Source organism: Pelodiscus sinensis, chromosome 17 (assembly GCF_052426305.1).
Source record: "Pelodiscus sinensis isolate ZL-2025 chromosome 17, ASM5242630v1, whole genome shotgun sequence".
Classification (NCBI taxonomy): domain Eukaryota; kingdom Metazoa; phylum Chordata; order Testudines; family Trionychidae; genus Pelodiscus; species Pelodiscus sinensis.
This window is the reverse complement of record NC_143068.1, coordinates 34520781-34546578: the sequence shown is the minus strand read 5'-3', so window position 1 is coordinate 34546578 and position 25798 is coordinate 34520781. Positions and strand designations below refer to the sequence as shown.

At 56.5% G+C, this 25798-nt stretch overlaps 1 protein-coding gene and 1 long non-coding RNA gene across 7 annotated transcripts in view; one reads left to right on the top strand and one right to left on the bottom strand.

Annotated features, from left to right (window-relative positions):
- NOL4L (nucleolar protein 4 like) overlaps positions 1 to 25798 on the top strand; it is a 113836-nt gene extending 88038 nt beyond the window's left edge. For all 6 annotated transcript variants that reach the window (XM_014570850.3, XM_075900827.2, XM_075900831.2 and 3 more), the window contains 6 exons: positions 5006 to 5274; positions 8655 to 8840; positions 8932 to 9123; positions 9427 to 9549; positions 10185 to 10386; positions 20916 to 25798. In XM_014570850.3, coding sequence (XP_014426336.2) covers positions 5006 to 5274; positions 8655 to 8840; positions 8932 to 9123; positions 9427 to 9549; positions 10185 to 10386; positions 20916 to 21115 — 1172 coding nt within the window. In that variant the 3' untranslated portion in view covers positions 21116 to 25798. The remainder of the gene's footprint in view (positions 1 to 5005; positions 5275 to 8654; positions 8841 to 8931; positions 9124 to 9426; positions 9550 to 10184; positions 10387 to 20915) is intronic.
- Positions 490 to 6064, bottom strand: LOC142818811 (uncharacterized). Its single transcript, XR_012896456.2, has 3 exons — positions 5939 to 6064; positions 3515 to 3742; positions 490 to 1105 (listed from the first exon to the last, which is right to left on the bottom strand). It is a non-coding gene; the product is annotated as an uncharacterized LOC142818811 (long non-coding RNA).

Here is a 25798-nt window from a genome sequence, read left to right as displayed (position 1 = left end):
TATGGAAATGTGCATAAATCCCCAAAGTTTGACGCTTTTTAACACCAACAATTATTTGCCTCAGAATTCAGCCTGGCAAGCTGTTAAAAGCCACTGCTCATCCGGTCAAAGAGCAGCAAAAGGACCATTTGAAGAGGATGACCAAGGCCGCACAAAAGAGTCTGGTTGAAACAAAGAGCTCGTACCCCCCCCCTCCCCCGGGCTGGAATTTTTCCAGCCAAACTATCTGGCAAAGGGCTACACGTAACAGAATTGGGATTGGGGTATGAGCAGGGAAATTCTCGACCCCCCCTTGCCATGGGGCAGCTCAGTCCGAGTGTGTCTAGACTACAGAGTTTTGTCGACAAAAGTTTTGTCGACAAAACTATACCTGCGTCCACACTACCACTGAGTTCTGTCGACATCACGTCGACAGAACTCAGCAGTTTTGTCGACGCTGGTAAACCTCATTTTACGAGGCATAACACCTTCTGTCGACAGAAGGTGTTATTGCATGGAAACTGTCCTTTGCGTCCACACTACCATGTCGACAAAGCAGCTTGCTTTGTCGACAGAACTCAATGTAGTCTAGACGCTCTTTGTCGACAGAAGTTTTGTCGACAGTATCTGTCAACAAAACTTCTGTCGACAGAAGCCTGTAGTCTAGACGTACCCTCCTTGTCCAGCTACTTGGAGCTCACCGAGGCTCTGCCCTGCTCTGAGCACAGTTGCAGCAAGAACTGGTGAAATGTGTTCGCTTTGCTCTGCCCCAGGGAGTCATGCAGCTGAATTCCAGTGCTCTGGGAATCAGCCCTGCTCAGGTTCGACAGCCTGGGCAGGAGACCTCGGCCCTGCATGCATGCTGCTTCGTAAGAGCCCCGCATTCATTGCTCAGGCTTTAGGGACTCTTTGCCCGGTGTTTTGTCCAGCACGTCGGTTTTGCTGACCCCTCTGTCGCTGAGAAGTATTGAGAGGCTCGTGTGTGGGTCCTGCAGAGAAGGAAGCCAGGAAATGTAGTGAAGTTCTGCATTCATAAGTTTGCTAACGCTGCTCTTAGCCTGAGCCGAAGACGTCGAGATCTGTGTCTGAACCTGCTTCTCCGTAACTTCCGTAGAGTATCTTGTTCCTGGCGGGATGAATTGGACACTTTGTTAATACAGAGAGGTGGTGTGAGCCACGTAGCCCATAAAAACGTGCAAGCGGGGCTAATTTGTTTGCAGATTTCTTTAGTATGTACTTTTATTCATCGTAGATTGAAATCAAATATGCTCTCCCTGCAGTAGCCGCTGGGCAGTTGCTTCAGCCTGCCCTGGCCTTGGATTACACCCCTTACTGGTTGCTAACCCGTTTTCGGAAACGCCCTTCGTATTGTGTGTGCGTAACAAACCCAAGATTGTTATGCTGGCGTTGGATGTGAATTGAATCTTCAGCTTGTGTCTCCTGTGTGTCCTTGAGCTGGTGCGTGAAAGCAAGTGCCTGGCCCTGGGGAGGGAGGACCCAAAACGTTATCCTGTAGGGGGGTTCTTGGCACGGACAGCTGCCCTGCCGACGGCCTTTTAGACCTCCTCCTTTGGCTGTAGGACAGCGGGGAGGAGGAAGGGCGTTTCGCGGAGGGCTGGCGTGGCACGCAGGAGGAGGGCTGCCATGCATCTGCCTCTGTCAGAGTTTTGACACTTTGGTAATAATACGCCCTCAATTGATTCCTTGGCCAGAATCATGCTAATTCCTGCCCCAAGTGCCACGGGGCTTGCAGGGCTTGGAGGCAGCGGAGATCCGGAGCCCAGGCCGCCCCGGTGCAGGGAGCAAGCGTGGGGCTGTGCCTTTGGGTGCTGTGGTGCAGGGCGCAGGCGGGCGCAGCGAGGCCAGGTAGACTGTGCACAGGCCGCCTGCCTGCTACACGCCACCCCAGCTGCAGCCTCGGCGCTCAGGAGAGAGCGATCAGCCAGGAGAGGTCCCAAAGCGGCCGAGACATTCTCCCATTGGCCTAGAGGGAGGTCGGTGATTGGCCACCCTGCGAGGAGCAGTTCGGTTGCTGTGGCGATGCCCGGGCTTACAGCGGGTCCTGTGGTGCAGCTTGTGCCTCTGTGCACAGGAATAATTCTCCCTAATCCTGCGGAGAGAGGCAGCGCCGAGTAAGGCCACGGCCCCCCCGGAGGAGCCCTGTCTAGCGCCGAGGGAGCAGCGCGGGGACAGAGCCAGGCAGAGGGGGAGCGAGCCCCGGCTCTCCGAGAGCAGCCTGCCTGCTGTCTGTGTCCTGCCTATGGCCACGGCTGAGCAAGCAAGGGGCCGCAGGCGCCAGGCAGGTCGGCAGTGCAAACCAACGTGAAGCACAGGCCCTCCTCCCCCCGCAGTGTGCACGAGCAAGGCGTACACAGGACTGAGCTCATGCAGGCGCACAGGGCGTACAAGCACGGATAGGCCCGCCAGAGGACGCGCGCCACAGCAAAATGCACATCTAAGCGTAGCTAGAGTCCCAGGCAAGGGGCCCCCAGACCCGGACGGAGGATGCTGCGGGGAAGCACCCTCTTCCCCATTGTCCCAGTGGTCTACCCACTTCTCCCGCCTTGGACCTACTCCTCAGGTCACATACATAATGCAGAATCCCACCCACTAGCTCTGAGTCCTGTCCGGGCACAGCCTGGCAAGCTGCAGCTGCCAGCCACGGGGCACAGGCCAGGCAGGATGGAGCCATGCAGGGGCACTGAACAGCCACACCGAGGGTTAGCTCGGCTCCAGCCCTGGCTGTGTAACAGGGAGGCGGGGGCCAGGCTCTGGTGGCTGGTTGGGGGGCGTGCGGGAAGAAGAAAGGCCCCTCGTAAGAGTTGGCGCACGAGTAGAAGGGTTTCGTGGAAGAGCTTGTACCAGCAGCAGGCAGGCTGGGGTGCACGCCTGTCGGGGACGGTCTAGGTCAGTGGTTCCCACCCGGGATGCGCGGATCCCTGGGGTACCAGAGGTCTCCGGGGGATATGCTCTCTAGTCTAGACATTGGCCTCATTTTACAGCCGCCTACAGAAGAAGCAAACTGAAATGCCGTGACGTGCTTATACTGGGCGCTGCCGGTGTGTATGTCCCGGTGGGTTTGTGTTGCCGTGACGTGGTAACGGCCGCTGCTCCGGACGCGTTTGTGTTTTCATGTCTAGTCTGTAAGCCGTTTGTGTTTAATGGGAGTGAGGGGAGGCCTGGGGGTCCCCGCGACAAGGCAGACCCTGAAAGGGGCGCTGCAGCCTGGCGAGGCGGAGAGCCGTGGGTCTGGACTGGCGTGGTCCTGTCTCAGCTCGGGGCTGGAGGAGTTGCGTTCTCCAGGTCCCTTTCTAGCCTCACCGTCCTGCCTGGCCCCTTTTCGGAGGCCTAATTGTACTTGAGACTGTTTATTTTAAGGGATACAAAGTCCTCGCTGCTGCTACCGCCTCCACAGGGGTCACAGGAAAGTTCACCCATTAAAGTTTCCCTGTGGAGTCGGGAGGGGGCAGGGAGAGGAGGGAGACTGATAGCAGCAGCTATGGCACCTTCTTTCCCCCTCCTCTGCCGCACACACCTTTGGCCTCCTGCACATGCGCCAGAGTCCCATGTGTCCCGTGTTCTCCGGCAGCCTGACCCCTATTGTCCTGCCGCAGGAGCGCGGAGGCAGGGAACAGGAAGCCAGGGACCGCCATCTGCTTGTCAGTTGGTGCAGCTTCTTTGTTTGAACCACAGCTCACAATTGCACAGGAAGCGGCTCCCGGTCCCCCTCCAAGCGGCACCTAATGCAATAAAGGATTTACGGCTGCAGGGAGGGGGCGGGAAGGGGAAATAGATGGAGCAGAGTTTAAAAAATGTGACATCTGACCCAGGAGACTGGCTCCTGAGCACGCGAAAGCCAGGCGAGGTCCCTGCGCCCTGCCGGGAGGAAAGCGATTTCTGCCCATGGCCACACTGTTCCCTAGTGCCCCGCAGCTCCGGCCTGGGTGTGTAAAGGAGGAGGAAAGGCGCTTGTGCGTAAGAGCAGGAGGCAGTTGGGGTCCAGGTACATGGCAGGGAGGGAGGATGGGATGGGGGCAGCTGGGTGCCAAGCGATGCAGAGGCAGGAGCGCCGGGAGCCGGGGCTGGGAGCAGAGGCATGCAGGAGAGAGCCTGCGGGGCAGCCGGGGGGGACGTATAGACGCACGGGGTGTCTGTGCCCCTGACATGGGGGGCTGGCTGGTGTGGATACGGAAGACGCGGGCAAAGACAGGTAGGTGTCAGGGAGTCCCCTGGTGAGAGCCGTGTCCTTGGGCACTGGAGGGAGCTCGGAGAGAAGCGGGCGGGAGCTGCAGCAGGAGCCTGGAGGACGAGCGGATGGTGTTTCTATGCAACGCACAGGCCCCGGCTCTGCATTTCGCTGCCCAGATAGCTCAGTGCCAGGCTGCTGGAAGAGGGGCGAGGCAGGGGGCAGTCGGTCTGTGCCCATGCGTCCGTGTGGCTCCCGGAGAGGAACAGGGAGGGATTCTGCCCGCAGCTGCAACAGGACGTATGTGAGGAGTCCCTGGGATGGGAACCTAGCACCAGGGCCCCTGAGGCGTCTCCCGTTCTGCACTGAGGTGCATTTCTGCCAGAATGCCCAGCGGTGTCTGCCCTGGAGTCTCTGCCCTGGGAAGCCAAACCCCCATTGACGTCAGTGGGGCGGACAAGGCCAGGATACCCCTTCCCACGGGTCTGCCGTGCTGGGGCGGTTCAGTGGGGGGCAGGGGGCAAACGTCGGCCTCCCAGGAGGAGGGCTGCTCAGATCCATCGCACTGCAGGGCGATGACGCCCCTGTGTGGCCTAGGCCGTGACTGGCGTGCGAGCTGGGCACACGGGATTCTGGGGAGCCCTACAAAACTCGTTTCTCTCCCCCTATGCCCACTGGCAGTCTGGCAAAAGCCGTGGCCCATGCAGGCTCTGGGCAGGATGCTACCATGTCCCTATTGGCGGGGGGGCAGCAGCTGCTCTCCTGGCTCCGGGTAGGGCGGACGGGCGCGTTCAGGGAGGGGGCTGTGGGATTTGAGCGGACGCCTCGCTCTCGTTGCAGATGATTCCTCGTCCGAGAGCTGCAGTGGGAACGGCTCCTCCACCCTGAACCCTTCCACCTCCAGCAGCACGCAGGGAGACAGCGCCTTCCCGGAAATGAACGGGAACGGGACTGCGGCTCCCATGGACTTCACCGCCTCAGCCGAGGACCAGCCCATCAACCTCTGTGACAAGCTCCCGTCTGCCCACGTCGCTCCCTCCTACCAGTCGGACAGCTGTGCCGACGGGCTGCGGAGCCGGGTCAAGTACACAGCCAAGACGACAGCGGAGGTTGGTCTGGCCAGCACGCCTGGGCGGGGGAAGGGGATACACAGAGAGCCACCTGCGCGGTAAAACGCCCAGACTCCTTTACAGCCCTCCCCAGGCCGCGAGGAAAATGGAGGAACGTGCACACGAGATGTCCGAGGGCAGCAGAGGACTTTGCTCCTCTCCGTGGAGATGAGGGAATGGGGCTCCGCACGGGGCCGGTTCGGAGAGGGGTGGAGCCTGCCCGGGGAGCTGGATGCATTCCCTTCTAGGGAGGGACGGGGAAAGCCGTGGCGCTGTACTCGGCCAGCGCTGAGGAACTGCTAGCGAGCAGCTGGCTCTGGCTTTGCTCCAGACTTGGGACTCTGGCTGTGCAGTGAAAACAAGGCCCAACTGGAGGCAGCGTGGTTAGCAGAGGTAGGGGGAGAGGAAACCTTATACCAGGAGCCCTGGCCCATAGCCCTGCCCCCAGGCAGCTCCACAAAGAGCCTGCTGCTGAGCATGTGGATTTGCTCAGGGCCTGCAAAGACATTACTGCGTAGTGACCCTTTCCCACGCCTCGGTTGAGACAGCAGCATTCCCCCCCCCCCCCCGCCTCGACTGCCGCTCTGGCAAGGCTGTCCCGTGGGCGAAACGCCCCGAGCCTTCCCCTGGGAAAGCCGTTCCCCAGTCCCCTCGCCCCACAAACCAGCCACGACAGATGCAACGGCAGCCGGCAGCATCTCCCCGGGAGGTGTCAGCAGGCAGGTCTCTGCTGCGGCACATCGCCCCTCTGCACAGCCGCTGGTGATGCCTCAGCAGGCCCCTGCGGGGCTCCCACTAAGCGGTGCGGCCGCACGGCCACGCACCGGAAATGTTAGGCCCACCCCCTCCTTCGCCAAGCCTGCAGCTGCACTCGCCTTCCTGCTGGAATGCAAGGCGGGCGACGGCGGCCTGGTGGGTTCTGGCCGGTCGGCGTGGCGGCGGGCAGCTTCCCCCCTGAGGGTATGTCTGCACTGCAGTGTTATTTCGAAATAGCTAATTCAAAATAACACGTCTACACACAAAATGCATTTCGAAATAGCGTGTCCACACTGAGTGGATGTGGAATCGCATTTAAGGCTGGTTGGAACCAGTTCCGGCAGGGCATCAGGTCAGAAGTTACCTTGTGACCAGGGCGGCCAGCAAGGCACCCTGGAAGGGCTGGAGGCCCCCTATTTCAAAATAAGCGTCTACACAGCCCGTATTTCGAAATAGCAATTTTGAAATTGGCGCTATTCCTCATGGAATGAGGCTTACCAATTTCGAAATAAGCCCTCCGCTATTTCAAATTAATTTCGAAATCACGGAATGGCTGTGTAGACGCTAGGAAAGTTATTTTGAAATAACTTTGCTGTGTAGACATGCCCTGAGGGTTTAGTTGCAGGGCACCACCAGGCTCCCTCCCACCTCAGACACCTGTGGAGTCTCTTTCCTTCCCACCTCATCCACCCCATATTGCCCAGGACTCCTGTGAGGGAGGAGGTGTGTGTAGAAAACCCCGACCAATGACTGGCTGCAAACAGTCAGGTAAGGAGCTTAAGTTTCCTGCCCAGTGGTCAGCTAAGAGGTCTGGAGTAGGGATGTGAAGGACTAGTCGACCATCCAATATGCAAATGCTTATCGGACAGTCGACACACTAGTCAACTAGTCGCTCCCCTCCCCCGCCCCACTGCCTCTATCAGAAAGAGGCAGCAAGAGGGAGAGAAAGAGGAGGGGGGGTTTCAAAGCGGCAGTGCTGTGTGGAGTCTGGGGCCAGACCCCGGGCTCCACGTGGTGCTGCTGCTTTGAAACACCACGTGCAGCCCGGGGCCAGCCGGGGTGTCTCCAGGCTGCACGCGACGTTTCAAAGCGGCAGCGCCGCACGGAGCCCAGGGTCAGCGGGGGAGTCCACACGGCCCTAGAGCTGTGGCTACACTTCAGTGGCGGAGGTGCCCTTATCGACTAATTGAATAGTCGATGCAAAGTGCACTGGTGATGTGGTTAGTCAGTGAGTCGCTATTTAACATCCCTAGCCAGGAGCAGCGCCATTCAGTGCGTGTGGAAATGAGTGAATTATACATAGCAATAAACGCTGCTAGGAGCCGGCAAGGTGCACCCATCCGACCAGCGCGCATGGTGCCAATACTAGCGCCCAAGACGCAACTCCCTCCGCTCACGCGTGGAAACCCTTCCAGGGAGCCAGGTCCTCTCTCACAGAAAGCAGCTTCTCTAGAGGACAGAGGCGAGGTGTGCCCCACACCTGGCGGAGCAAGCGGCTCTCTGCTGTAGCAGGAACAGGTTCACAAGGGACAGGCACTGGCCGAGTGTCATTGTGTGTGTGCACTCCCGCGATGCAGGATGAATCAGACACACACACAAGGCAGCACCTGTGCGCACACGCCTTGCTCCCGGCAGCTCCTTGGCCCAGGGCGCGCCCCAATTGTAGAGGAGCCGAGGGGTCGGAAAGGCCGCTTTGTGTTACGGACGGCGGCCTGCTCGGTCTGCACTAGGTGGCAGAGGGCCTGTCCGTTATCCCCACGTAGAGATGGACAGCTAGCTGGGAGACAGGATCAGACGGACAGAGAATTTAGGGGCTTAAAGATGCAGACGGAGGCTCTAGGGGTTTTCGAAAGGCCCGAAGGCTGGGTAGGTGCTATGGCTGCTTCAGCCCTTTCAGGAGTGAGGTGCCCACCCCACCTTCGGCCATTTTGAAAACTGCACCACGTCCCACCTTCCTCTGAAGGTGCCCTGGGGACCCGAGCTCCAGGGGACCCGGCCAGACTCTCTCAGGGAGCCGCTGACCCCTGGCCCAGGGCTTCAGCCATAGGGTAACCGCCTGCCAGGCCTCTCCCTGTCCGAGCACGGCAAGAGGCCCACGGCACATGTCACCCGTTTCCCCAGAGAAGAGATCCCTGCGCTGTGTATGGCCCCTTGGCCCCACTGCAGTTCCTCCCAGGTTGTCAGAGGGACCCCACACCCACCCTTTAAACAAACGCCATGGAAGAGGGAGTGGCTGCCGGGGACTTTGCCTCTTTGCTGCTTCCATTTTCGGCTGCTCTGATTTGCTGTTTGCCCGAGTGGCTCTTCTGCTCCCCTGGCCCCTCTGCTCCTGTTCGATCCCGCAGTGCTGCGTTTGGGACAGCGCCATGGATTTCACGCTGATGTTATAATAAAAGGGGTGGGACTTCCTGGTGGGATCAGGCAGCGGGAAGGGCTGTGTGGTGCTGGCTGACAGACAGACAGACAAGAGGAGCACAGGAGCCAGAGCAAACCGGGAAAAGACAAAGGGCTTCTGCATCTCCCTGTTCCTTGTCCTGTTTGAGATCGGACCCCGGGCTTCAGCAGCGGCCCGAGGGTGAGCGAAGGTCTGGGGCCTCCTGACGTCTTCCTCTCTTCTCTCTCAGTCCCCTCCATACAGTTCGGGCAGTTACGACTCCATCAAGACCGAGGTCAGTGGCTGTCCAGAGGACCTGACCGTGGGCAGAGCGCCCACCGCAGACGAAGACGACGACGACCACGATGACCACGAGGATAACGATAAGATAAATGACTCCGAAGGGATGGATCCGGAGCGACTAAAGGCCTTCAATGTAAGAATTGCAGGCGAGAGCCGAGTGGGGGCAGCTCCCCCGGGTGTCTGCTGCCTCCCGTCCCCCCAACCGCTCTCCATTCTCTTTGCAGATGTTTGTGCGCCTTTTTGTGGATGAGAATCTGGACCGTATGGTTCCCATCTCCAAGCAGCCCAAAGAGAAGATCCAGGCGATTATAGAGTCCTGCAGCCGACAGTTCCCTGAGTTCCAGGAGAGAGCTCGCAAACGCATTCGCACTTACCTCAAATCCTGCCGGCGCATGAAGAAGAACGGCATGGAAATGGTGAGCGGCTTTTCCCACCTTCCATGCCCTGCTTGTCCTACCACCCGGTCAGAAGGCCACCCTAGGGCCCGCTGGCCTGTCCTCCTTGCAGGGGTGTGGAGAAAGGGGCCAGATCACAAGCCCTTCTGGATATTTTCTGTGCCCCTGCTTCCAATGTTCATCTCTTGGAAGTGTCGCTGCACGTTCTCCGCCACCCTCTGGGCATGCATGGCCGGGGGACAGGGACACTGGAGATGAAACGATTGTTTCCATCAGTGTCTGTGCTTCTCAAACGATGACCTGCCTGGTTGTGTGTCTCCCCAGACCAGACCCACTCCACCGCACCTCACCTCAGCCATGGCAGAAAATATCCTCGCAGCTGCATGCGAGAGCGAAACACGGAAAGCAGCCAAGAGAATGCGACTGGAGATCTATCAGACATCTCAGGTAGGCCCCCTGTAACCCGCTGCGTGCCTGGCCCCATTTCACCCCAGCCTGGGGCAGATGAGCCCGAATGGACAGGCTAGGTCCGCAGAAATCTTACGCTCTCCCTGGATCGCTGATGACGGGCGTAATACCTGTGCCAGGCTGGACACGCTTGGTCTGCGTACAGGGCGACGGAAAAGGGAGACCAGGCTGTGCTTGTATGTTGCACCAGGGGAAAAGTCTGGAGAACAAGAAGAAACCATGTACATGGGGGTGGGTGCCAGACCAAGGCAGGGCGGGGGGGGAGGCGCAGGGTCAAACAAAGCAGCCGCAAAGGGGCAGGGATTGTTGTGTGGGGGGCGGGCGATTGACTGGGACCCGGGAGCTGAGACTCGCCTGCTCTGCCAAAGGTCCAGGGACGTTTTGGCTGCGTGTATGTAAACACCTTCCTCACAGTTTCCTGGGGAAGCGTGCAAGCCGGCAGCTTGACCCGTCTGTAACTGGGGGGAAGCCGCCCTCGGCCGCTCCGTGCTCCGATGGGCTGGCACGCACGGGCACTGGCGGGGGCTGGCCCAGTAGGCTGTTCCTGGCCACCGGGGTAGACACGCTGCGTGTGCCGGGCGCAGCCCTTCCATCTGTCGCTTTCCGCGCTGCAGGACGAGCCGATCGCTTTGGATAAGCAGCACTCCAGAGACTCCACAGCCATCACACACTCCTCCTATTCGCTGCCAGCGTCCTCCTACTCCCAGGATCCGGTCTACATCAACGGCAGCTTGAACTACAGTTACCGTGGCTACGGGACCCTCAGCGGCAACCTGCAGCCTCCCACGTCGCTCCAGACAGGAAACCACAGTAACGGTAAGACGGAAACGGGCCGGGCCCTCGGGCTGGCCACTCGCGCCCCCTCGGAATGCCGGAGCGCACCGTCGACCCGCAGGGGCCCGGGGCTCCTCCCCGCCCCGCCCTGGGAAAGAGGAGGCTCTGCTAGGAGGCAGGTGGTTCACGCCAGCCCCTGTCCTTTCGTCCCTCTCCCCGCTGCTCAGCTCTCCCTTCCCTTCTTCCACAGCAAACCAGCTGCCGAAGGCTGGAAGGCAGCGTGCGCGAAAGAGTGGGGGAAGGGAATTTAGTTTAACTTGCCCCCCTCCCCTGTTAATAATTAACCCAGGCAGGCACCTGTCACCTCCCTGATTGCCTTGCTGGTATGAGACACCCCATCCCCCAGCCTTCATGTGTCTTTGCCTAGGACGCTGGATGGGACAGGGCTTGCGGCTGTCTGAGAGTTGGGGTCCGATGGAGCATCACTGCTCCCTCTCGTTTTTTCCATCCATGTGCGGAAAAAACAGTTACTCGCCTTCTTCACGATGTGCTGCTCGTCTCTGTTCCGATCAGGTGTGCGCCCCGCGTGCATGGCTGATGGAAAGTTTTTCCCCCAGCTGCTACCTGTCGGGCTGGCTGTGGGGCCCCGAGTGACGCCCTAGATATGACCCGGCCACCCCTCCGCTCCTTGCGGCTATTCCGACAGCGGGGAAGGAGGGTGGGTGTGGAGTAGATATGAGCAGCACCTCTCGCACAACAGTTACAAAGGTGAGTAACTGTTTTCTCCTCTCCGAGGGCTTGCTCGGGTCTGTTCCGGTCAGGTGAGTCACAAGCCTTAGCCGGGAGGAGAGTCAGAGTGTCGCTGACCCAAGAACTGTGGTACCTTCCCGGGTGCTGCTTAATGGACAACGGTTAAAAAAAAAAAAAGCAGACACCAACCATCACCAACCTGGGGTCTAGCTACCATCTGAGGGCGTAGATCATGGGACAGGGAACCATGACCACCACAGCGATGCAGTTGTGCCCCAGACGATATGTCGACATGAGCCAGCACTAGAGAGGTCGCAGGGAGCCTGGCAAACGAGGCTACGTATGTAGCCGTGAGCCTGAGGCACGTCCTGGCCAGGGTGACGGGAAAGTCGACGAGCGACCACAACAGCTGAGCTAGCCCTGAGAATCGTTGCTCCGGCAGAAGAGCCTGGTGGTCCAGCCCCGCCCGATGAATTCGATCCTTTCCGTGGGCACGAGGGTCAATGTTCCCCGCTTGAGGAGCAGGCCTGGCCTTTGCAGAGTGGCCCCGTTGAAGGCAACGCGCATCTCCGCCTGTTGGAAGGAGCAGCCCCGCAAGAGCCAGTCAGTCAGGTGGGGCTAGACCTGGACTCCATGGCGCCAGAGGGCTCCGTGGCTGCCATACGCTTGGTGAACGTGCCATGGAAAGCCCGAAAGAGAGAGCCGTGAGCTGAGAACGGGCGCACCCGCCAGAAAGCAGAGGTACCGCCTGCGCGAGGGTATGGAAGTGGGCCTCCTGGAAGCCAAAGGCAGTTACCAGTGCCCTGGATCCAGGGAAGGGATGCTGGACCCCAAGGAAAGGATCCCTCGAGAGGCACTGGTAGGAGGGAGCGGAATGGGAGAGACTGGCCCATCTGAAGGACACAGCCGTCCGAGGTAACGCCAGCCCCAGCTCGGGGAAGCGGGATAGTCCGTGGAGGAGGATCCGGCAATGTCGGTTCTCGACTGTCCCTGCCCGTTACAAGACCGGGGCCGGGATGCCTTGCGACGGGAATACCGAAGGCGATGTGAGAAATCCGTCCTGGTGCAAGGAGGGAAAGGCCCCTGAAAGGCGGCGTGAAGGCCTGGCGTTGCATGGACCAGGTATGCATGCCCAAGGACTTCCTGGCGTTGCCAGAGTCCTGGATGCTGCGAGGCCATGAACCGGTTCCGCGAAGAGCCAGGCAGCTTGGCATGGCTGGTTCCCTCTCCAGAGTAGCGGCTGCCGTAGAATAAACCGTTCGGTCGAATAAGTCGAGGCGCTTCGTGTCTTGGCCAGGGCAAGGCTGGACGTGATCACTGGCAGGCCCTTCGGGGGCCAGGACGTTGACCATTGGGTCATGCTGCTCGGTTACCTCCTCCGCGTGCAGGTTAAGACCGAGGGCTGGCCTTTTGGAGCGAGTCCTGCAAAGCCCTGTATCCGGGGGGAGGGCCCGTGATGGAAGTGCCCCCCACCGGCTTGTCTGGGGAAGATGACAAAGAGGCCACTGTGGGATTTGTGTCCTGCCCACCCCCTAGTTGGCCCTGGGTTTAGGCCAAGGGGCTTTGCTGGGCCTAAGGGGTGCTGTAGTGGGGGCTCCAGATCTGGTGGGAGGGGGCGGCTAACTGTTGCCTCTGGGGCAGACAGAGGACCAGTGGGCAGCGTGCCCTGGGCCTGGTGGAATGCCCACGGTGTCCAGAATTGCCACTGGGGTGGCCATAGGGGTTCGCAACGTCAACTGGCCAAAGAGCATGGATCTGTCCCTCGGGTAATGAGGGAAAACCCGAAGGAGAGGCCGAGGCAGGGCCAAACCTCGGGGTGTGGGATGACGAGGCCTGGCCTGCTCATGGGACCATGGCTGGCGTGGAGATCGTGGGTGTTGCCCAGTGGACAAGCAGTGCTGGGATGGAGACCAGCTCCGGGGTCAAGACTGGGACCGGTGTTGAGAGCAGGGCCGGGGGCGGTGCCGGGAGCCCCGCGGCACAGAATGGTGCAACAGGGAAGCTCCATGCTCTGAAGAGTGGCGCCAAGTCGAGGCTGCGTTCCGCGAAGGGTGGCTCCGAGAGGGATGGTGCCAAGGAGCGCTCCGGGCACGCTGCTGGTGCTCACAGGAGCCAGAATCCGAGTGGCGCCGGGGGCGCCATGGCTGCGAGGTCCCTCAGTGCCGCTCGTGGAGGGAACGGTCGGAGTCCTGTGGCAGGACCTGCTCGCCCGCTCCGGGAGGACCGAGTGCCGTGCTACGTGTCAGACGAGGGGCGCTCGGTTGAGTGGCACAAGGACTCCCAGCGGGGAGATGTTTGGCCCGGAACAAGTGGGCCCAGCATAGCCGGCTTCCCCCATGAAGGCTGGTGGGGCCTGGAGGGCTTCTTCCTCGGAGGTGACTGGACCATCTCGATGAGACCCCGAGCAGCCGCAGACGTGTCTGGCGGGGAAGAGGGGCCGTCTGGCTTCGCTTCCGCCCGTGGAGATTCCGAGATGATCGGGCTCGGGACGTGAGAGGAGCTCGACCCCTCCATGCCTCAGGGCCGAAGACCATCGAGGCCTGCACACGTGGAGGCTGGAGGTGCTGCCTGTGCTGACGAGGACTCGGGCGCTCTGGGCGACAGTGCCGAGTGAGACCGATGCCGGGTGGAGATCTTTGGGAGCATAGATTTAAGGCAAGAACGGCAGGGTTTAGAGCCTGGGGCTTTGGCATGCCCCATGTCCTGGCGAGGACACTGGGGAGAAGGGAAAACCCTCCTCTCTCACACACACACTAATTGTGAACTATTAACTCTTGTCAAACAACGCTAGGGACATGTGGCGTTTGCAGTGCAAGAGCCCCAGTGCCAACAGCTGTCACTGGCAGTAAGAGGGAACAGAGGGCGGCAGGGTCTTATAGGGCATCTCACCGGCACCATGCTGGGGGCTCCACAGCCAACCTGATGGGAAGCAGCTAGGGAAGAATTTTCCAGCAGCCGTGTGTGTGGCGTGCGCACACCTGATTGGAATAGACGTGATGAAGAATAAATTTTGTTCTGTGCAGCGAGGCATGTGCGAATGTGCACCACCAAGAGAAACAGCCGTGGGCGCTCTGCTAATCCACTGGGGGCATTGGAATCTCTCTAAGTGGCCACACAAGTGCCCAGTCTACAGGGCACCCTGCTGAGCAGGCTGTGGGTGCTGCCGCAGTCTAAAAGCTGGTAAATAAGGCAGGAGCGTCAGTGTGGAGGAGGCCAGGAAAGGAGCAGCAGTGAGTGAGCGCTGGCTGTGAGGTCCAGGAGGCAGTGGAGTGGGTCTGAGTCGCACGGCAAGCCAGCTGGTGGGGAAAGGAAGAACCTGAGGAGAGGGAGAAAAGCAGCCTGATCAGTTAGATCTAATAACAGGACAGCAGGACAGCGACGGCACAAAACGAGCTCAGTCTAGCTACAGGCATAACGGGCAACAAGACGACTTTCTATAAATACATTAGGAGCAAGAGGAAGACCAAGGGCAGGGTAGGCCCATTGCTCAGTGAGGAGGGAGAAACAATAACAGGAAACTTGAAACGGCAGAGGTGCTTCATGACGTCTTTGTTTCAGTTTTTGTTAAGAAGATGGATGGTGTCAGGATGTCTCCCATAGTGAATGCTAGTAGGAAGGGGGGAGGTTTAGAAGATAAAATAAAAAAAGAACAAGTTAAAAATCACTTAGAAAAGTGAGATGTCTGCAAGTCACCAGGGCCTGAGGAAATGCATCCTAGAACAGTTGAGGAGCTGAGAGAGGAGGTATCTGAGCCTACAGCCCTCATCTTTGAAAGTCAGGGAAGTCGAGAGATTCCAGAAGACTAGAAAAGGGCAAATCTAGTGCCCGTCTATAAACAGGGAAATAAGAACAACCCAGGAAACTACAGACCAGTCAGTTTGTGCCAGGGAAGAGAATGGAGCAGGTAATTAAGGAATTCATGTGCAAACATCTGGAAGAAAGTAAAGTGATAGGTCACAGCCAGTATGGATTTGTAAAGAACAGATCATGTCAAACCAACCTGATCGCTTTCTTTGATAGGATAACAAGTCTTGTGGATAAGGGAGGAGCGGTGGATGTGGTATACCTAGACTTTAGTAAGGCATTTGATACGGTCTCGCGTGACCTTCTTATCTATAAAATAGGGAATACAGCCTAGATGGGGCTACTATAAGGTGGGTGCATAACTGGCTGGATAACCGTTCTCAGAGAGCAGTTATTAACGATTCACTGTCATGCTGGAAGGGCATAACAAGTGGGGTTCTGCAGGGGTCTGTTTTGGGACCGGTTCTGTTCAATATCTAATGATTTAGTTGATGGCATAGAGAGTACAGTTACTAAGTTTGCAGGTGGTACTAAGCTGGGAGGGGCTGCAAGTGTTTTGGGGGATGGGTCAGAATTCAGAATGATCTGCACAAACTGGAGAAATGGTCTGAGGTCAGTAGGATGCAGTTTAATAAGGACAAATGCAAAGTGCTCCGCTTAGGAAGGAACAATCCATTTCATGCATACAGAATGGGAAGCGACTGTCTAGGAGGGATACTGCAGAAAGGGATCTAGGGGTTATAGTGGACCACAAACTAAAATGAGTCAACAGTGTGATGCTGTTGCAAAAAAAGCAAAGACGATTCTGGGAGGCATTAACAGGTGTGTTGTGAGCAAGACCCAAGAAGTCGTTCTTCCGCTCTGCTCTGCGCTAACCTCAACTGGAGTATCGTGGCCAGTTCTGGGCACCACATTTCAAGAAAGATGTGGAGAAATTCCAGAGAAGAGCAACAAAAATGGTTAAAGGCCTAGAAAACATGAGCTATGAGGCAAGGCTGAAGGAACTGGGCTTGTTTAGTTTGGAGAAGAGAAGGCTGAGAGGGGACACGAGAGCAGTTTTCAGGTATCTAAAGGGTGTCACAAGGAAGAGGGGAGATAATTGTTCTCCTTGGCCTCTGAGGACAGGACAAGCAGCAATGGGCTTAAACTGCAGCAAGGGAAGTTTAGGTTGGACATTAGGAAAAACGTCCTGCCTGTCAGGGGGGTTAAACACTGGAATAAATTGCCCAGGGAGGTCGTGGAATCTCCATCCCTGGAGATATTGAAGAGCAGGTTGGACAGACGCCTGGCAGGGAGGGTCTAGACAGCACTTGGTCCTGCCGTGAGGGCCGGGGACTGGACTCGATGCCTCTCGAGGGCCCTTCCAGTCCTAGCGTTTGTGATTCTATGAATGATACAGGAAACAAAATGAGTCCAACCTGGAGAGGGCACTGGGCATGGGCGGCGGGTATGCTAAGCGGGGGAAGGCACTGCCCTTACCAGCAGCTAGCCTGGCCCCGCCCATGCGCTGCCCCCAGAACGCCTGCTGTAGATCTGGGGGGGGGGAAGAGTTGCTGTCCCCCAGTGCCCACCCTCCCTGTGCTCTGGGGCTGAGGAGGCTGGGGCCATGCACTCCACCCTCCCAGTGATGCTGGGGAGAAGGGGGGGCGGCTTGGCTCCTGAGCAGGGCAGGGAACCTGCCTTCACCCACTGCCCCTGGCATCAGGCCATCGGACCACACGGAGGGCCAACCCTGCCTGGCCCGAACAGCCTGAGCAGACGCCTCCGCAAAGCATGGAATCCAGCGTCTCCTCGAGGGTTAGTGCTGGAGCGGCCATGGCTGGGCCTGTTGGGCTACCTGGGAGCTGCTCAGGGGGTGCATGCAGGGTCGGCGGAGTCGGAGAGGAACAGAGATTTTGCTGCTGGCTCAGGGTTCTTGTGAGCAGAGCCGGTCTTGGGCGGGCGAGCTGGGCAGTGGCCCGGGGCTGCCGCCAGAGCCCGGCAGAAGCCCGTGGCAATTAAAGGGGCTGCGCCCGCATTTCGGCCCTACTTTTTTTTTCCTTGACAAATTTTCCCCAGCTGGGGCCGCCGAGTGGTTAGGACCGGCCCTGCTTGTGAGTGCAAGTAACCCTGCCAGTCTTCACACACACACACACGTAGTGTGAGACTCCCGTCCTCCCCGAGACGTTCCCCTCCGCAGCCCTCGCCCGTGGGCCCCTCGCTCCGTGGCCTGGGTCCCCAGCCCTCCCTCGGTAGTGGAGTGAGGATTTGAAAGGATGTGATTTCCGGCGTCCTGACCGATGCCTGTCTGGGATTAACTGTTATCATCCCTGTCTAATGCCTCTTAGCCCAGAGCAAAGATCCCACCCGAGACTCCAGCTGCCGAGCCCTAATCCTCGCGGCTCCCGTAGAGGACGCTGTGCCTGCCTTCCAGACTAGTGCCGGCTCTCCTGGGCCCCACGGCTTCCACGGCCTTCCTCTCCGGGGGCAGTTTCCCCTGCGGTTTTCCTTGGGGCGCTGCCCAGCCACACCGCTGATCAGCGTCGATAGTGGGCACGCGCCAGCAGCCCAACAGTGAAATCCCCCTTCTCTCTCCTCCCCATTCGGGCCTCTGCCCAGGCTCCTGCTGACGCCTTTAAAGCCAAGAGGGAGCCCCCGCCTGATCCTCTCCCCCTCCCCGTCTGTGTGTCCCTTTTCACCCCTGCTCGAATGACGCCTCCACAATTCCACCCCCGAGCCCCTGGGTTTGGCTGCAGCTCTGGCCGTCTCTTAGCATCGCTCTGCCACCCGTTTCCCCAGTCCCCTGGTTCCTCTCCCACGGCAGCTCCCTTCTCCGTTGCCCGTCGTCTTCCCCTCGCCGCTGAGCCATTTCCCTGAAGGGCCACCACTTGCTCTGCTCCTACTGTGCAGGCGACGGCTGTAGGCCCAGCCTGCCCTGCCGCGGCCAGTCCAGCAACGCCGATCCCGGAGCGAAGACGCCGTCCTTAGGTCTGGTACCGCGGTGACTCAGCCGCAGAGGCTCCCGCTGACCCCCCTCCCCAAATGCTGCGCCTGCGCTGCTCATCGTGGGGCGTACCCGAGTTCCCGGGCGTGCCGCTCACCGCGCCCCCACTAGATGCGATAAATCGGCCCCTGCTGGCGCCGCTGCCGCCCATCGATTCAGCAGAGAGACGTGCGCTTCGCGTTGCCTCTGAGAGCCCCTTTCCCCTCCTGTCCCGTCCCACCCACTGGTTTGTTCTCTCCCTTCTCCCTGCCACTTCCCCCGGGCGACCTCGCCTCCCTGGCCCTTAGTTCCACTGTGCTGCTGGCGCCCAAGTGCCCCTGCCTGGACTCGCAGCTGCCCAACTCTGCTCTCTCTTCCTGCCTGTCCCAACCCGTCCTCAGCAAACCCAGCGTCTCCCAGCCCCCCTCCTCCATCGCTGCGGGCTTCACCCCTCCCCGCCACTCCCACTACTGCTCTGCCCTCGCCATCTCCTCCCCTCCATCCTCCTTGCCCCGCCACCAGCCTGGTGCCTTGCACTAGGCTCTCTGGCCTCGGCCGGCCTCCCTGCCCTGCACGCCAACACCTGCCCTTCTTTTCCTCCCGCACCGTCCCTCCCCAGGGACCTTCACCCGCGCGCCTGCCCAAGTCCTTGTCCCTGCTATTAAAGCGCTGCCCCGCGCTCAGGTCCTCGCTCCCCCTTGCACCCGGCCTGCAGCTCCTGCTTTGCTGCTCCCCGGCTCGCCTCCCCCCGCCAGCCGTTCGGTACCTTCTTTCATTGCCCGAGCACCGCCTGTTATACCCACTCCCGTGCCTCATGCCCATCCCGACCTCCTCGCGGAGGCCGTCTGCTCCTCTGCCACCCACACGACACCGGCAGCGGCAGAGAGCAGCCAGGATTAATCCTGGTCTAAAATGAGGCTCCTCATTTCTTAAGCAGCCTCAGATTCCTGAGGTAAAGCAGAGCTAGCGGCTCCCTCGCTGAGCTCAAGGGCGCTTGCCGGGAGGGTGAGGGGGGGGCGCAGTGGGCAGGGCATTGGCCTGGGCCTCAGGAGACGCGGGCTTAGCTTGCTGCTGTACTGCCAGCACGCTGGGGGCCTCGCATAGATGAGCTGGTTTCTCTGTGCCTCGTCCCCATCTGCAAAGGAAGATGCTATCTGCCCCGCCAGGATGCTGCGAGCGCACTAGAGGTGGCGCGGTGCGGGGAGACCGTAGGGACGGGAACCACAGATGGCGCAGGCAAGAGAGAGTCACTCGCCGCAGGCTGCGTTTGCGGGGTTGGCACTAGCGCTCCTGCGCTGGGGATTGGCTCCCACGTGTCAAGTTTTTCATGCAAATGGGTGAAGGGTTTTTTTGAGCGGGCTAAAGAGCAACATCCCTGGACATGCTGGTGGCTACCGCGCTCCCTGTTTGTCTCCTTGGTGTGCTGCTGCCATTGGGAAACATCCCTAGCAGAGCAGCTTCGGAGCCCCCCAACCTCCTCATGCTGGACCAGGGCTGCAGTGGGAGACGTCTAGATTGAATATTAGAAAAAACTACGTCCCTAAGGCTGTGTCTACACTGGCGGGTTATTGCAGACCGGCCGTTCTTCTGCAGAGCAGCCACACTGCCCGCCTGCACTTTGCAAGAAGATTTACCGTAAAGTGTGGTAAGAGGGGGCTTCGTGTGCAAGAGCCATGTGCTTTTCTAACAGGCGTAAGCTCTCTTGTGCAAGAGGGCACTGTGGACGCAGGGCAGGGGTTTCTTGCACAAGAAAACCCTATGGCTAAAATGGCCTTTCTTGTGCAAGAGAGTGTCCACGCTGCCATGGATGCTCTTGTGCAAAAGCACATGGCAGTGTGGACGGGTTCCTGCGCCAGAGTTCTTGCGCAATAACCTGCCAGTGTAGACATAGCCTAAGAGGGCAGTGACCAGCTGGAATCTCCATTCTTGGAGGTTTTTAAGATCTTGCTTGATCAAACCCTGGCTGGGATGATTGAGTTGGGGTTGGGCCTGCTTTGGGCATCAGCTGGGACTTGATGATCTCCTGAGGTTTCTTCCAAATCTAATTTTCTATGAAGCCCTGTTTATTTGTTGGAAACCACTTCAAGACAGAGGAGAGCTGGACCAACCCCCGGTTCCAATGCCTTTGCCTGGAGCATGAAAATTATGCAACTGTCCCTCAATCCAACCAATGAAAGCACTTCATGCAGCATGCTGACAAATGAGAAAAAAACAGAACCTGAGAACATTGTCTCTCCTAACCCTTCTGTGCCAGTAGGCGGAGGAGTCCGGGGACCAACGGTAGAGCCACTATTTGCCCAGTGGACTGATCATTTAAGGGTTATGCCAATTTAGCCCCGCTCGCGAGTGCTTCGTTGCAATTCTAGCCATGCACCCAGCTGGGCTGAATATATTTTTGTACTATAGATGCAAAATACGCTCCTGCCTTTCCTGTTCTATTGCAGCATTAAAGCAGATGTGTCTGAGCTGGGTTTGAGCCAACTCCTAGCAGAGCAACAGGTTGACAGGTCATACAGGCCAGATCTACACCAGGGGATAAGTTCAAATTAAGATGTGCAACTCCAGCTGTGTCAATGATGTAGCTCGAGTTGATGCACCTTGATTTGAACTGTGGCACCATCCCCACAGCGGGAGGTTGACTGCCTTCCCTTACTCTGCATGAGTAGGCGGTGTGTGCTCAGCGTTGGATTTAGCAGGGCTTTACTAGACCCGCTAAATCAAACGCTAGATGATTGACCTCCGGAGCGTCAATCTGCCGTTAAGTACAGACACGGTCAATGTTAGGTTTACAAACGGCACGTACGCAAACACACTCTGAGAAGGGGAGCACAGCGACGTGGCAGGACAGCAGTTGGGAAGTGCCCACAGCGTGGGGGTCTGGTCCGTGGGGCTCATGACTGCCTCTTGCCCTCGGTATGTAGCGAGCTGGATAAAGGGCCGTGAATCCAAACAGCAGGTGCTGTTGGGAGTTTTTGCCTCAAATTGACGGGCCACTTTGGGGCAGCAGCTGTGCCAGTGTCTTTTCCTGAACCTCTCTCTCACTCTGCATTTGCAGGTCCTACTGATCTCAGCATGAAAGGCGGGGCATCTAGTACAGCCCCTTCTAATAGCACCAGCAGGGCGATGCCAGCTGCCCAGCTCAGCCCCACAGAGATCAGCGCAGTGCGACAACTGATTGCCGGCTACCGAGAGTCAGCAGCTTTCCTCCTTCGGTCTGCAGACGAACTGGAAAACCTCATTTTACAGCAGAACTGACGCCTGGCGGCGGCGTAGCTCCTGTCTCAGAAGACAATTTACATCCTTTGGAAACAGGCTCCTCCGGGTATCCTGCTCAGGACTAGTCATCGTCCTCCCACCACGTAGCTGGTACATTTTGCTTTTAAAAGCTGGAACCCAAGAACTATTTTCTTTCCCACGCGGAGCACCTGGGACTTGGGGCACAAGGACACATTTTTGACTCTCAACACAGGTGCGCCTAGCTGAGCAGAAGCCAAACCTCCAGCTTGGATGGGTGTGGGATTTTTTTGGGGTGGAAAGGAGCCTGGGGAGGTTTGGGGCTGCAGCTGTATTTAGAATAACCTTTGTGGACCCCAGCGTTAGAATCCCATCCCCAGATAATTACCTTTCAAGGTCTTAGGTGAGCAGAATTGCATATTTATTGAGAAATGGACCTTCCTCTTCCCTTAGTAATTTATTTTTCTGAAAATGGATTCTTTTGAGTTTGTACAGATTGCCAGTTTTGTGTCCGTCTGAGCGGAAGGAATTTGTTTCCTGTGAAGTAACACATTCCATATCACTACACTACTAACGGCTGGGCCGCGCCCCCAGCCTCTCCCAGGAGAGACCCTGCTCTGCAGGGTACAAGTTTTCCATCTAGCCCAGCACTTCTAGGCTGCTCTGCTGCCAGCAAGCTTAGGCAAAAGCTGAACAATGTGGCAAGTGTCTTGTCAGACCTTCATGCCACCGGTCCTGCAGCAGCAATGGGTCCGAGATCTCCTGCCAAACTGAGCTCCGTAGGCCAACTGGAAGGACCTCTCATGCTCATTTAACTCAGTGCAAAACGGGAAATACCCGAGAACCACTCCCACCCCTCTTCTACCTCTCACTGCGTTGGGGGCTTTTTTCAGGATCATGGGTATTCTGAACGGTTCACACCATCCTTGCATCCAAGACCGGGGCGCAGGCCGCTAGATAACACTGATGGACAGCTGGCCAAAGCTGGCTCCCTTTTCGTTCCGAAGAGGAGGAAGGAGCCGCATTGCTGAGGGACAGCAGCTCCCTGGTACCAGGGATGAGGCCTGACCCCTCCCCACTGAGGACACCCAGGCTGTCTCCCCAAGCCGATGTGGAAACAGCAGCCAGCTGGTTAGATAAACACAATTGAATACTCATGCAGCCCTTCTGGGAGAAGAGATGACTGCAGGTCAACAAGCAGCTCCTTCCTACTCAGAAGGAAGGCATTAAGAGACACTCAACAGCAGAAAGGGTGAAAATTTTCCCCGGGGTCTTGTTCCATCCTCACCCTCCTGTACTAGTCCTGGGAAAAGCTCTCAAGTGTGAAAAAAATCGGTCTGATTTCCATTGCTGTTTCTCCCCTACTCCCACCTGCCCCAGCATAAAACCATGCACTTCCCTTTGCTCGGTGCAATACCTACTCCCAGTGCTGCTACAACCAGGGACTTGGCTCAGGCATCAGGGGACTGAGCAGGGCCAAGCGATGCAACATAGTCTGTAGCCATAGAAAGCAGCAGAAAATTGCTGCCTAAGAGTCTGTGAGAATTTCTCTCACCCTTGTCCATGCGAGCAGAATTCTTCTCCGGCCCTTTCTTAAAGGCAAGGACCATAACCAGCAGCACCAGAGACACTTGAAGCCCATTAAAATAGTTTTGATCCTTTAAGTGCAGGTGGTTCCTTCTCTGAAGTTAGCTCCTTTTACACCAGTTTATTGAGCGCTCACTCCTGTTTTGAAGGTTTGTGCTCTGCAGTCCACACTGCCCCCCACCCCTACTGCAGCAGTAACCATGCTAGCAGCTGGGTTTCACACTGTTTCAGGGAGCACAGGCTGGGCTCCAGCAAGGACGGAGCCGCCGATGGTTTGTCAACAGTTTTAACCAAATTACTTTCCTGTCATACTAGGGGGAACTGGCTAAAGAACAAGGCCCTGTCCCTTTTCTTAGCTGAAACACACCAGGCTTCTGGCTCGCTAGACCAGGACTGCTGAGCCTGGCCCTCAAAGGGATTAGTGCATTGGCCACTTTCCCCAAACTCTGAACTCTTCCCCAGCTGCTGGAGAAAAGGGATTTAATTCCTGGTCATTTCCTACAGTCAGTCAGAGTCCTTGCAGGGAGAAAGTGGCAGTTTGATGTAAATCAGAGTTGATTCCCCTCCTCTCAGCACGAGCCAACGAGGTGGGTTCTGGGGGAACATGTTCCCATTTTGGTTATTTGCATATATGGACAATAGACAAAAGTCAGGCCAACCTCCAGGGAGCGTGGGCTTGTATCAGCACCAAGGTATCTGGGAACAGAATGACCACACAGAGACCCAAATTTCAGGCCCATACTTTTCCTGGCACTTCATGAGCCTGCTTGATTTGTCCACTGCATCCTCCCATACTTTGAATTTATGTAAATATTTATTTTTAGGTGAACAATACCATGAAGTAGCAAACCTTTTACAAAACATTAACCACAGTCTTTGTGAAAGTCTTAATGTTAAAAGAGAGGCAGAGACAATCGCTGTCCCAGAATGCTCTATATAAATTACTTAATTGTTGCCTCTGTTCCTTTTAAGAGGCCATCAAGAACACGTTAGCCATAAATTTGCCAGCCAACTAACCGACAAAGACACTGCCTAGGGGCCTCTTGTAAACAGATCAACAGCAGTTTGTTTAAAATTGCATTTATTCAAGCTGTAGCTGTCTTTACTAGATAACCATCCAACTTTGTGTTTAGCAGCCCTTAATATTTATACCACTGGTAGAGCTGTTGAGACTTACAAGTGCATAGGATGAATTGCCCAACTAATGTTCATAACTTGCAGCTGGATGAGACAAACTCAGATTTCCGAAGGTCTGGTGGCAGTGGTACCTGTGACAAGGTGTGGAACAAATGAGATCCACCATATGCATGTGGCAGGGAAAGTTTTATGTAAATCGCATCTTTTACTCTTTGGAGCTATCTCCACAGAACATCTCTGTGCTCTCACTGATCCTTACTCCGTCGTGGTCCTTCTCTACTCAAAGGCTGTTTTGCAGCCCTCTTCATAAGTTTTAAAAGGTTTGAAATCTCAATTTATGATTCTCAATGAGAAGGAATGAGCAGGAGCAAAATACCCCGGCTCTCCAGCCTTTGTGAGGAGTAAAAGGGGAGTGCTGAGTTAGCAAGTGGTCTGGAAAAAGCAGTGACAGAGAAGATAAACTCTCCTCCTAACCACCACCACCACCACCATTTGTACGCGGGGAATGGTTAGTTCCCAAGCACAGTGTTTCAGTAAGGGGAAGTGTTCACAGGATTCCCAGCAGACGTGACCTGTACCTCCCCCCTCCACAGGGCCATCTTCCTCCCACAGGTGGTCATAGGATTTAGTATCAGTCATTTACAAAATGCTGCTTTGAACTCAGAGGGTTAATATACTTTTGATTTGTAATTTTTTGTAAAACTTTTTACAAGGTAGCATAGTATTTCACCAGAATACCAACTACAATCCGTCCATGGTCTGATTTTTATATAATTTAGTGGTGCTTTAGAAACTTTTGTTTGGTTGTTTCGGAGCTGTAAAGCTCAGTTCTTCGCCTGTATCTACCTAAGACCAATGTGAACCTTTGTATTTTTGCTCCTAATTTTGGACTCAGTGAAAGTGTACTGTTTACATGTACAGAATTCCCAGCCCCTGTGTGTTCTGCAAGACCTGCTGCTGAAGAGGAAGCTGCACCTCACCCAGTTCATCTGCTTAGCAAAGCCACAGACAACGCTGACACACAAACCACCTTAAACCCCACAAAACTGGGATGTACTGCAAAGAGATTTCGGCTTTTGCACAGCCCTATCACACTTTAAGTGATCAATTAAACAGTAGTTGTAGCTTAAACATTGACAGCTGATCTGAGAGGGTGAGGTGAAGGTAAACAGCCAGGACCCCAACCAGAAATAGAACCATATGATGGTGCTATTTCACCACTTTTCCTCCCTGACACCCCAGGCATGAAGGTGAAAGCTACCTAGCTGACCTGAGGGTTCTAGTGGAGTGGAGGCCAGGGAAAAGGGGAAAAGCCCTCTTTCCTTCAGCACAATTGAACACATTTTTACTGATTCTCAGTTCAATCATCTAAGATGAGCATTTCAGATGAAAACGACAGGAGAGGATTCTGTCTCTAGACACAGGAGCTCCAAAATGGAGGAGGAGGCAGCTCCTTCAGAAAGTTCGTACATTCGGGGGCGGGGGGATGGGGGCTCAGATACTGAGCATATGGCACTTAAATCACCATGGAAAGAGAATCCAGCTTCTAAGGTGACACTTTACTGCTTAATCGACTGATTCATTTCTAAATATTTTTGCAGCTAGGCACCTATGCAACTTAACGTGGCTCTTTTAAGCAGACGAGCACTTCCTCCTCAATACGCTCTATAAAAATTATTTGTGTTCTATACTGTGGATTTTTCCAGTAAGTGTGGCTTACTATTTTAATTCTTAGACTGTGTGTCTGTTATATGTGATGCAACTTAATTCTGTTCTGTTTGTGGAATGATTAGCACAGGCCAACTCCCTCTCCCCCCTCACTTAACAAAGACCAATGAGCTGTTAATCAAGCTGTTATTTCCATGGTATTACTTGCTAAATGCACTGATTTCATAAGTATGTGGAATCCTCTTTTTCTTTTGACTCTGTATATCATATATAAGACTGAATCTACTTAATAAACACTGTATAACAAACAGG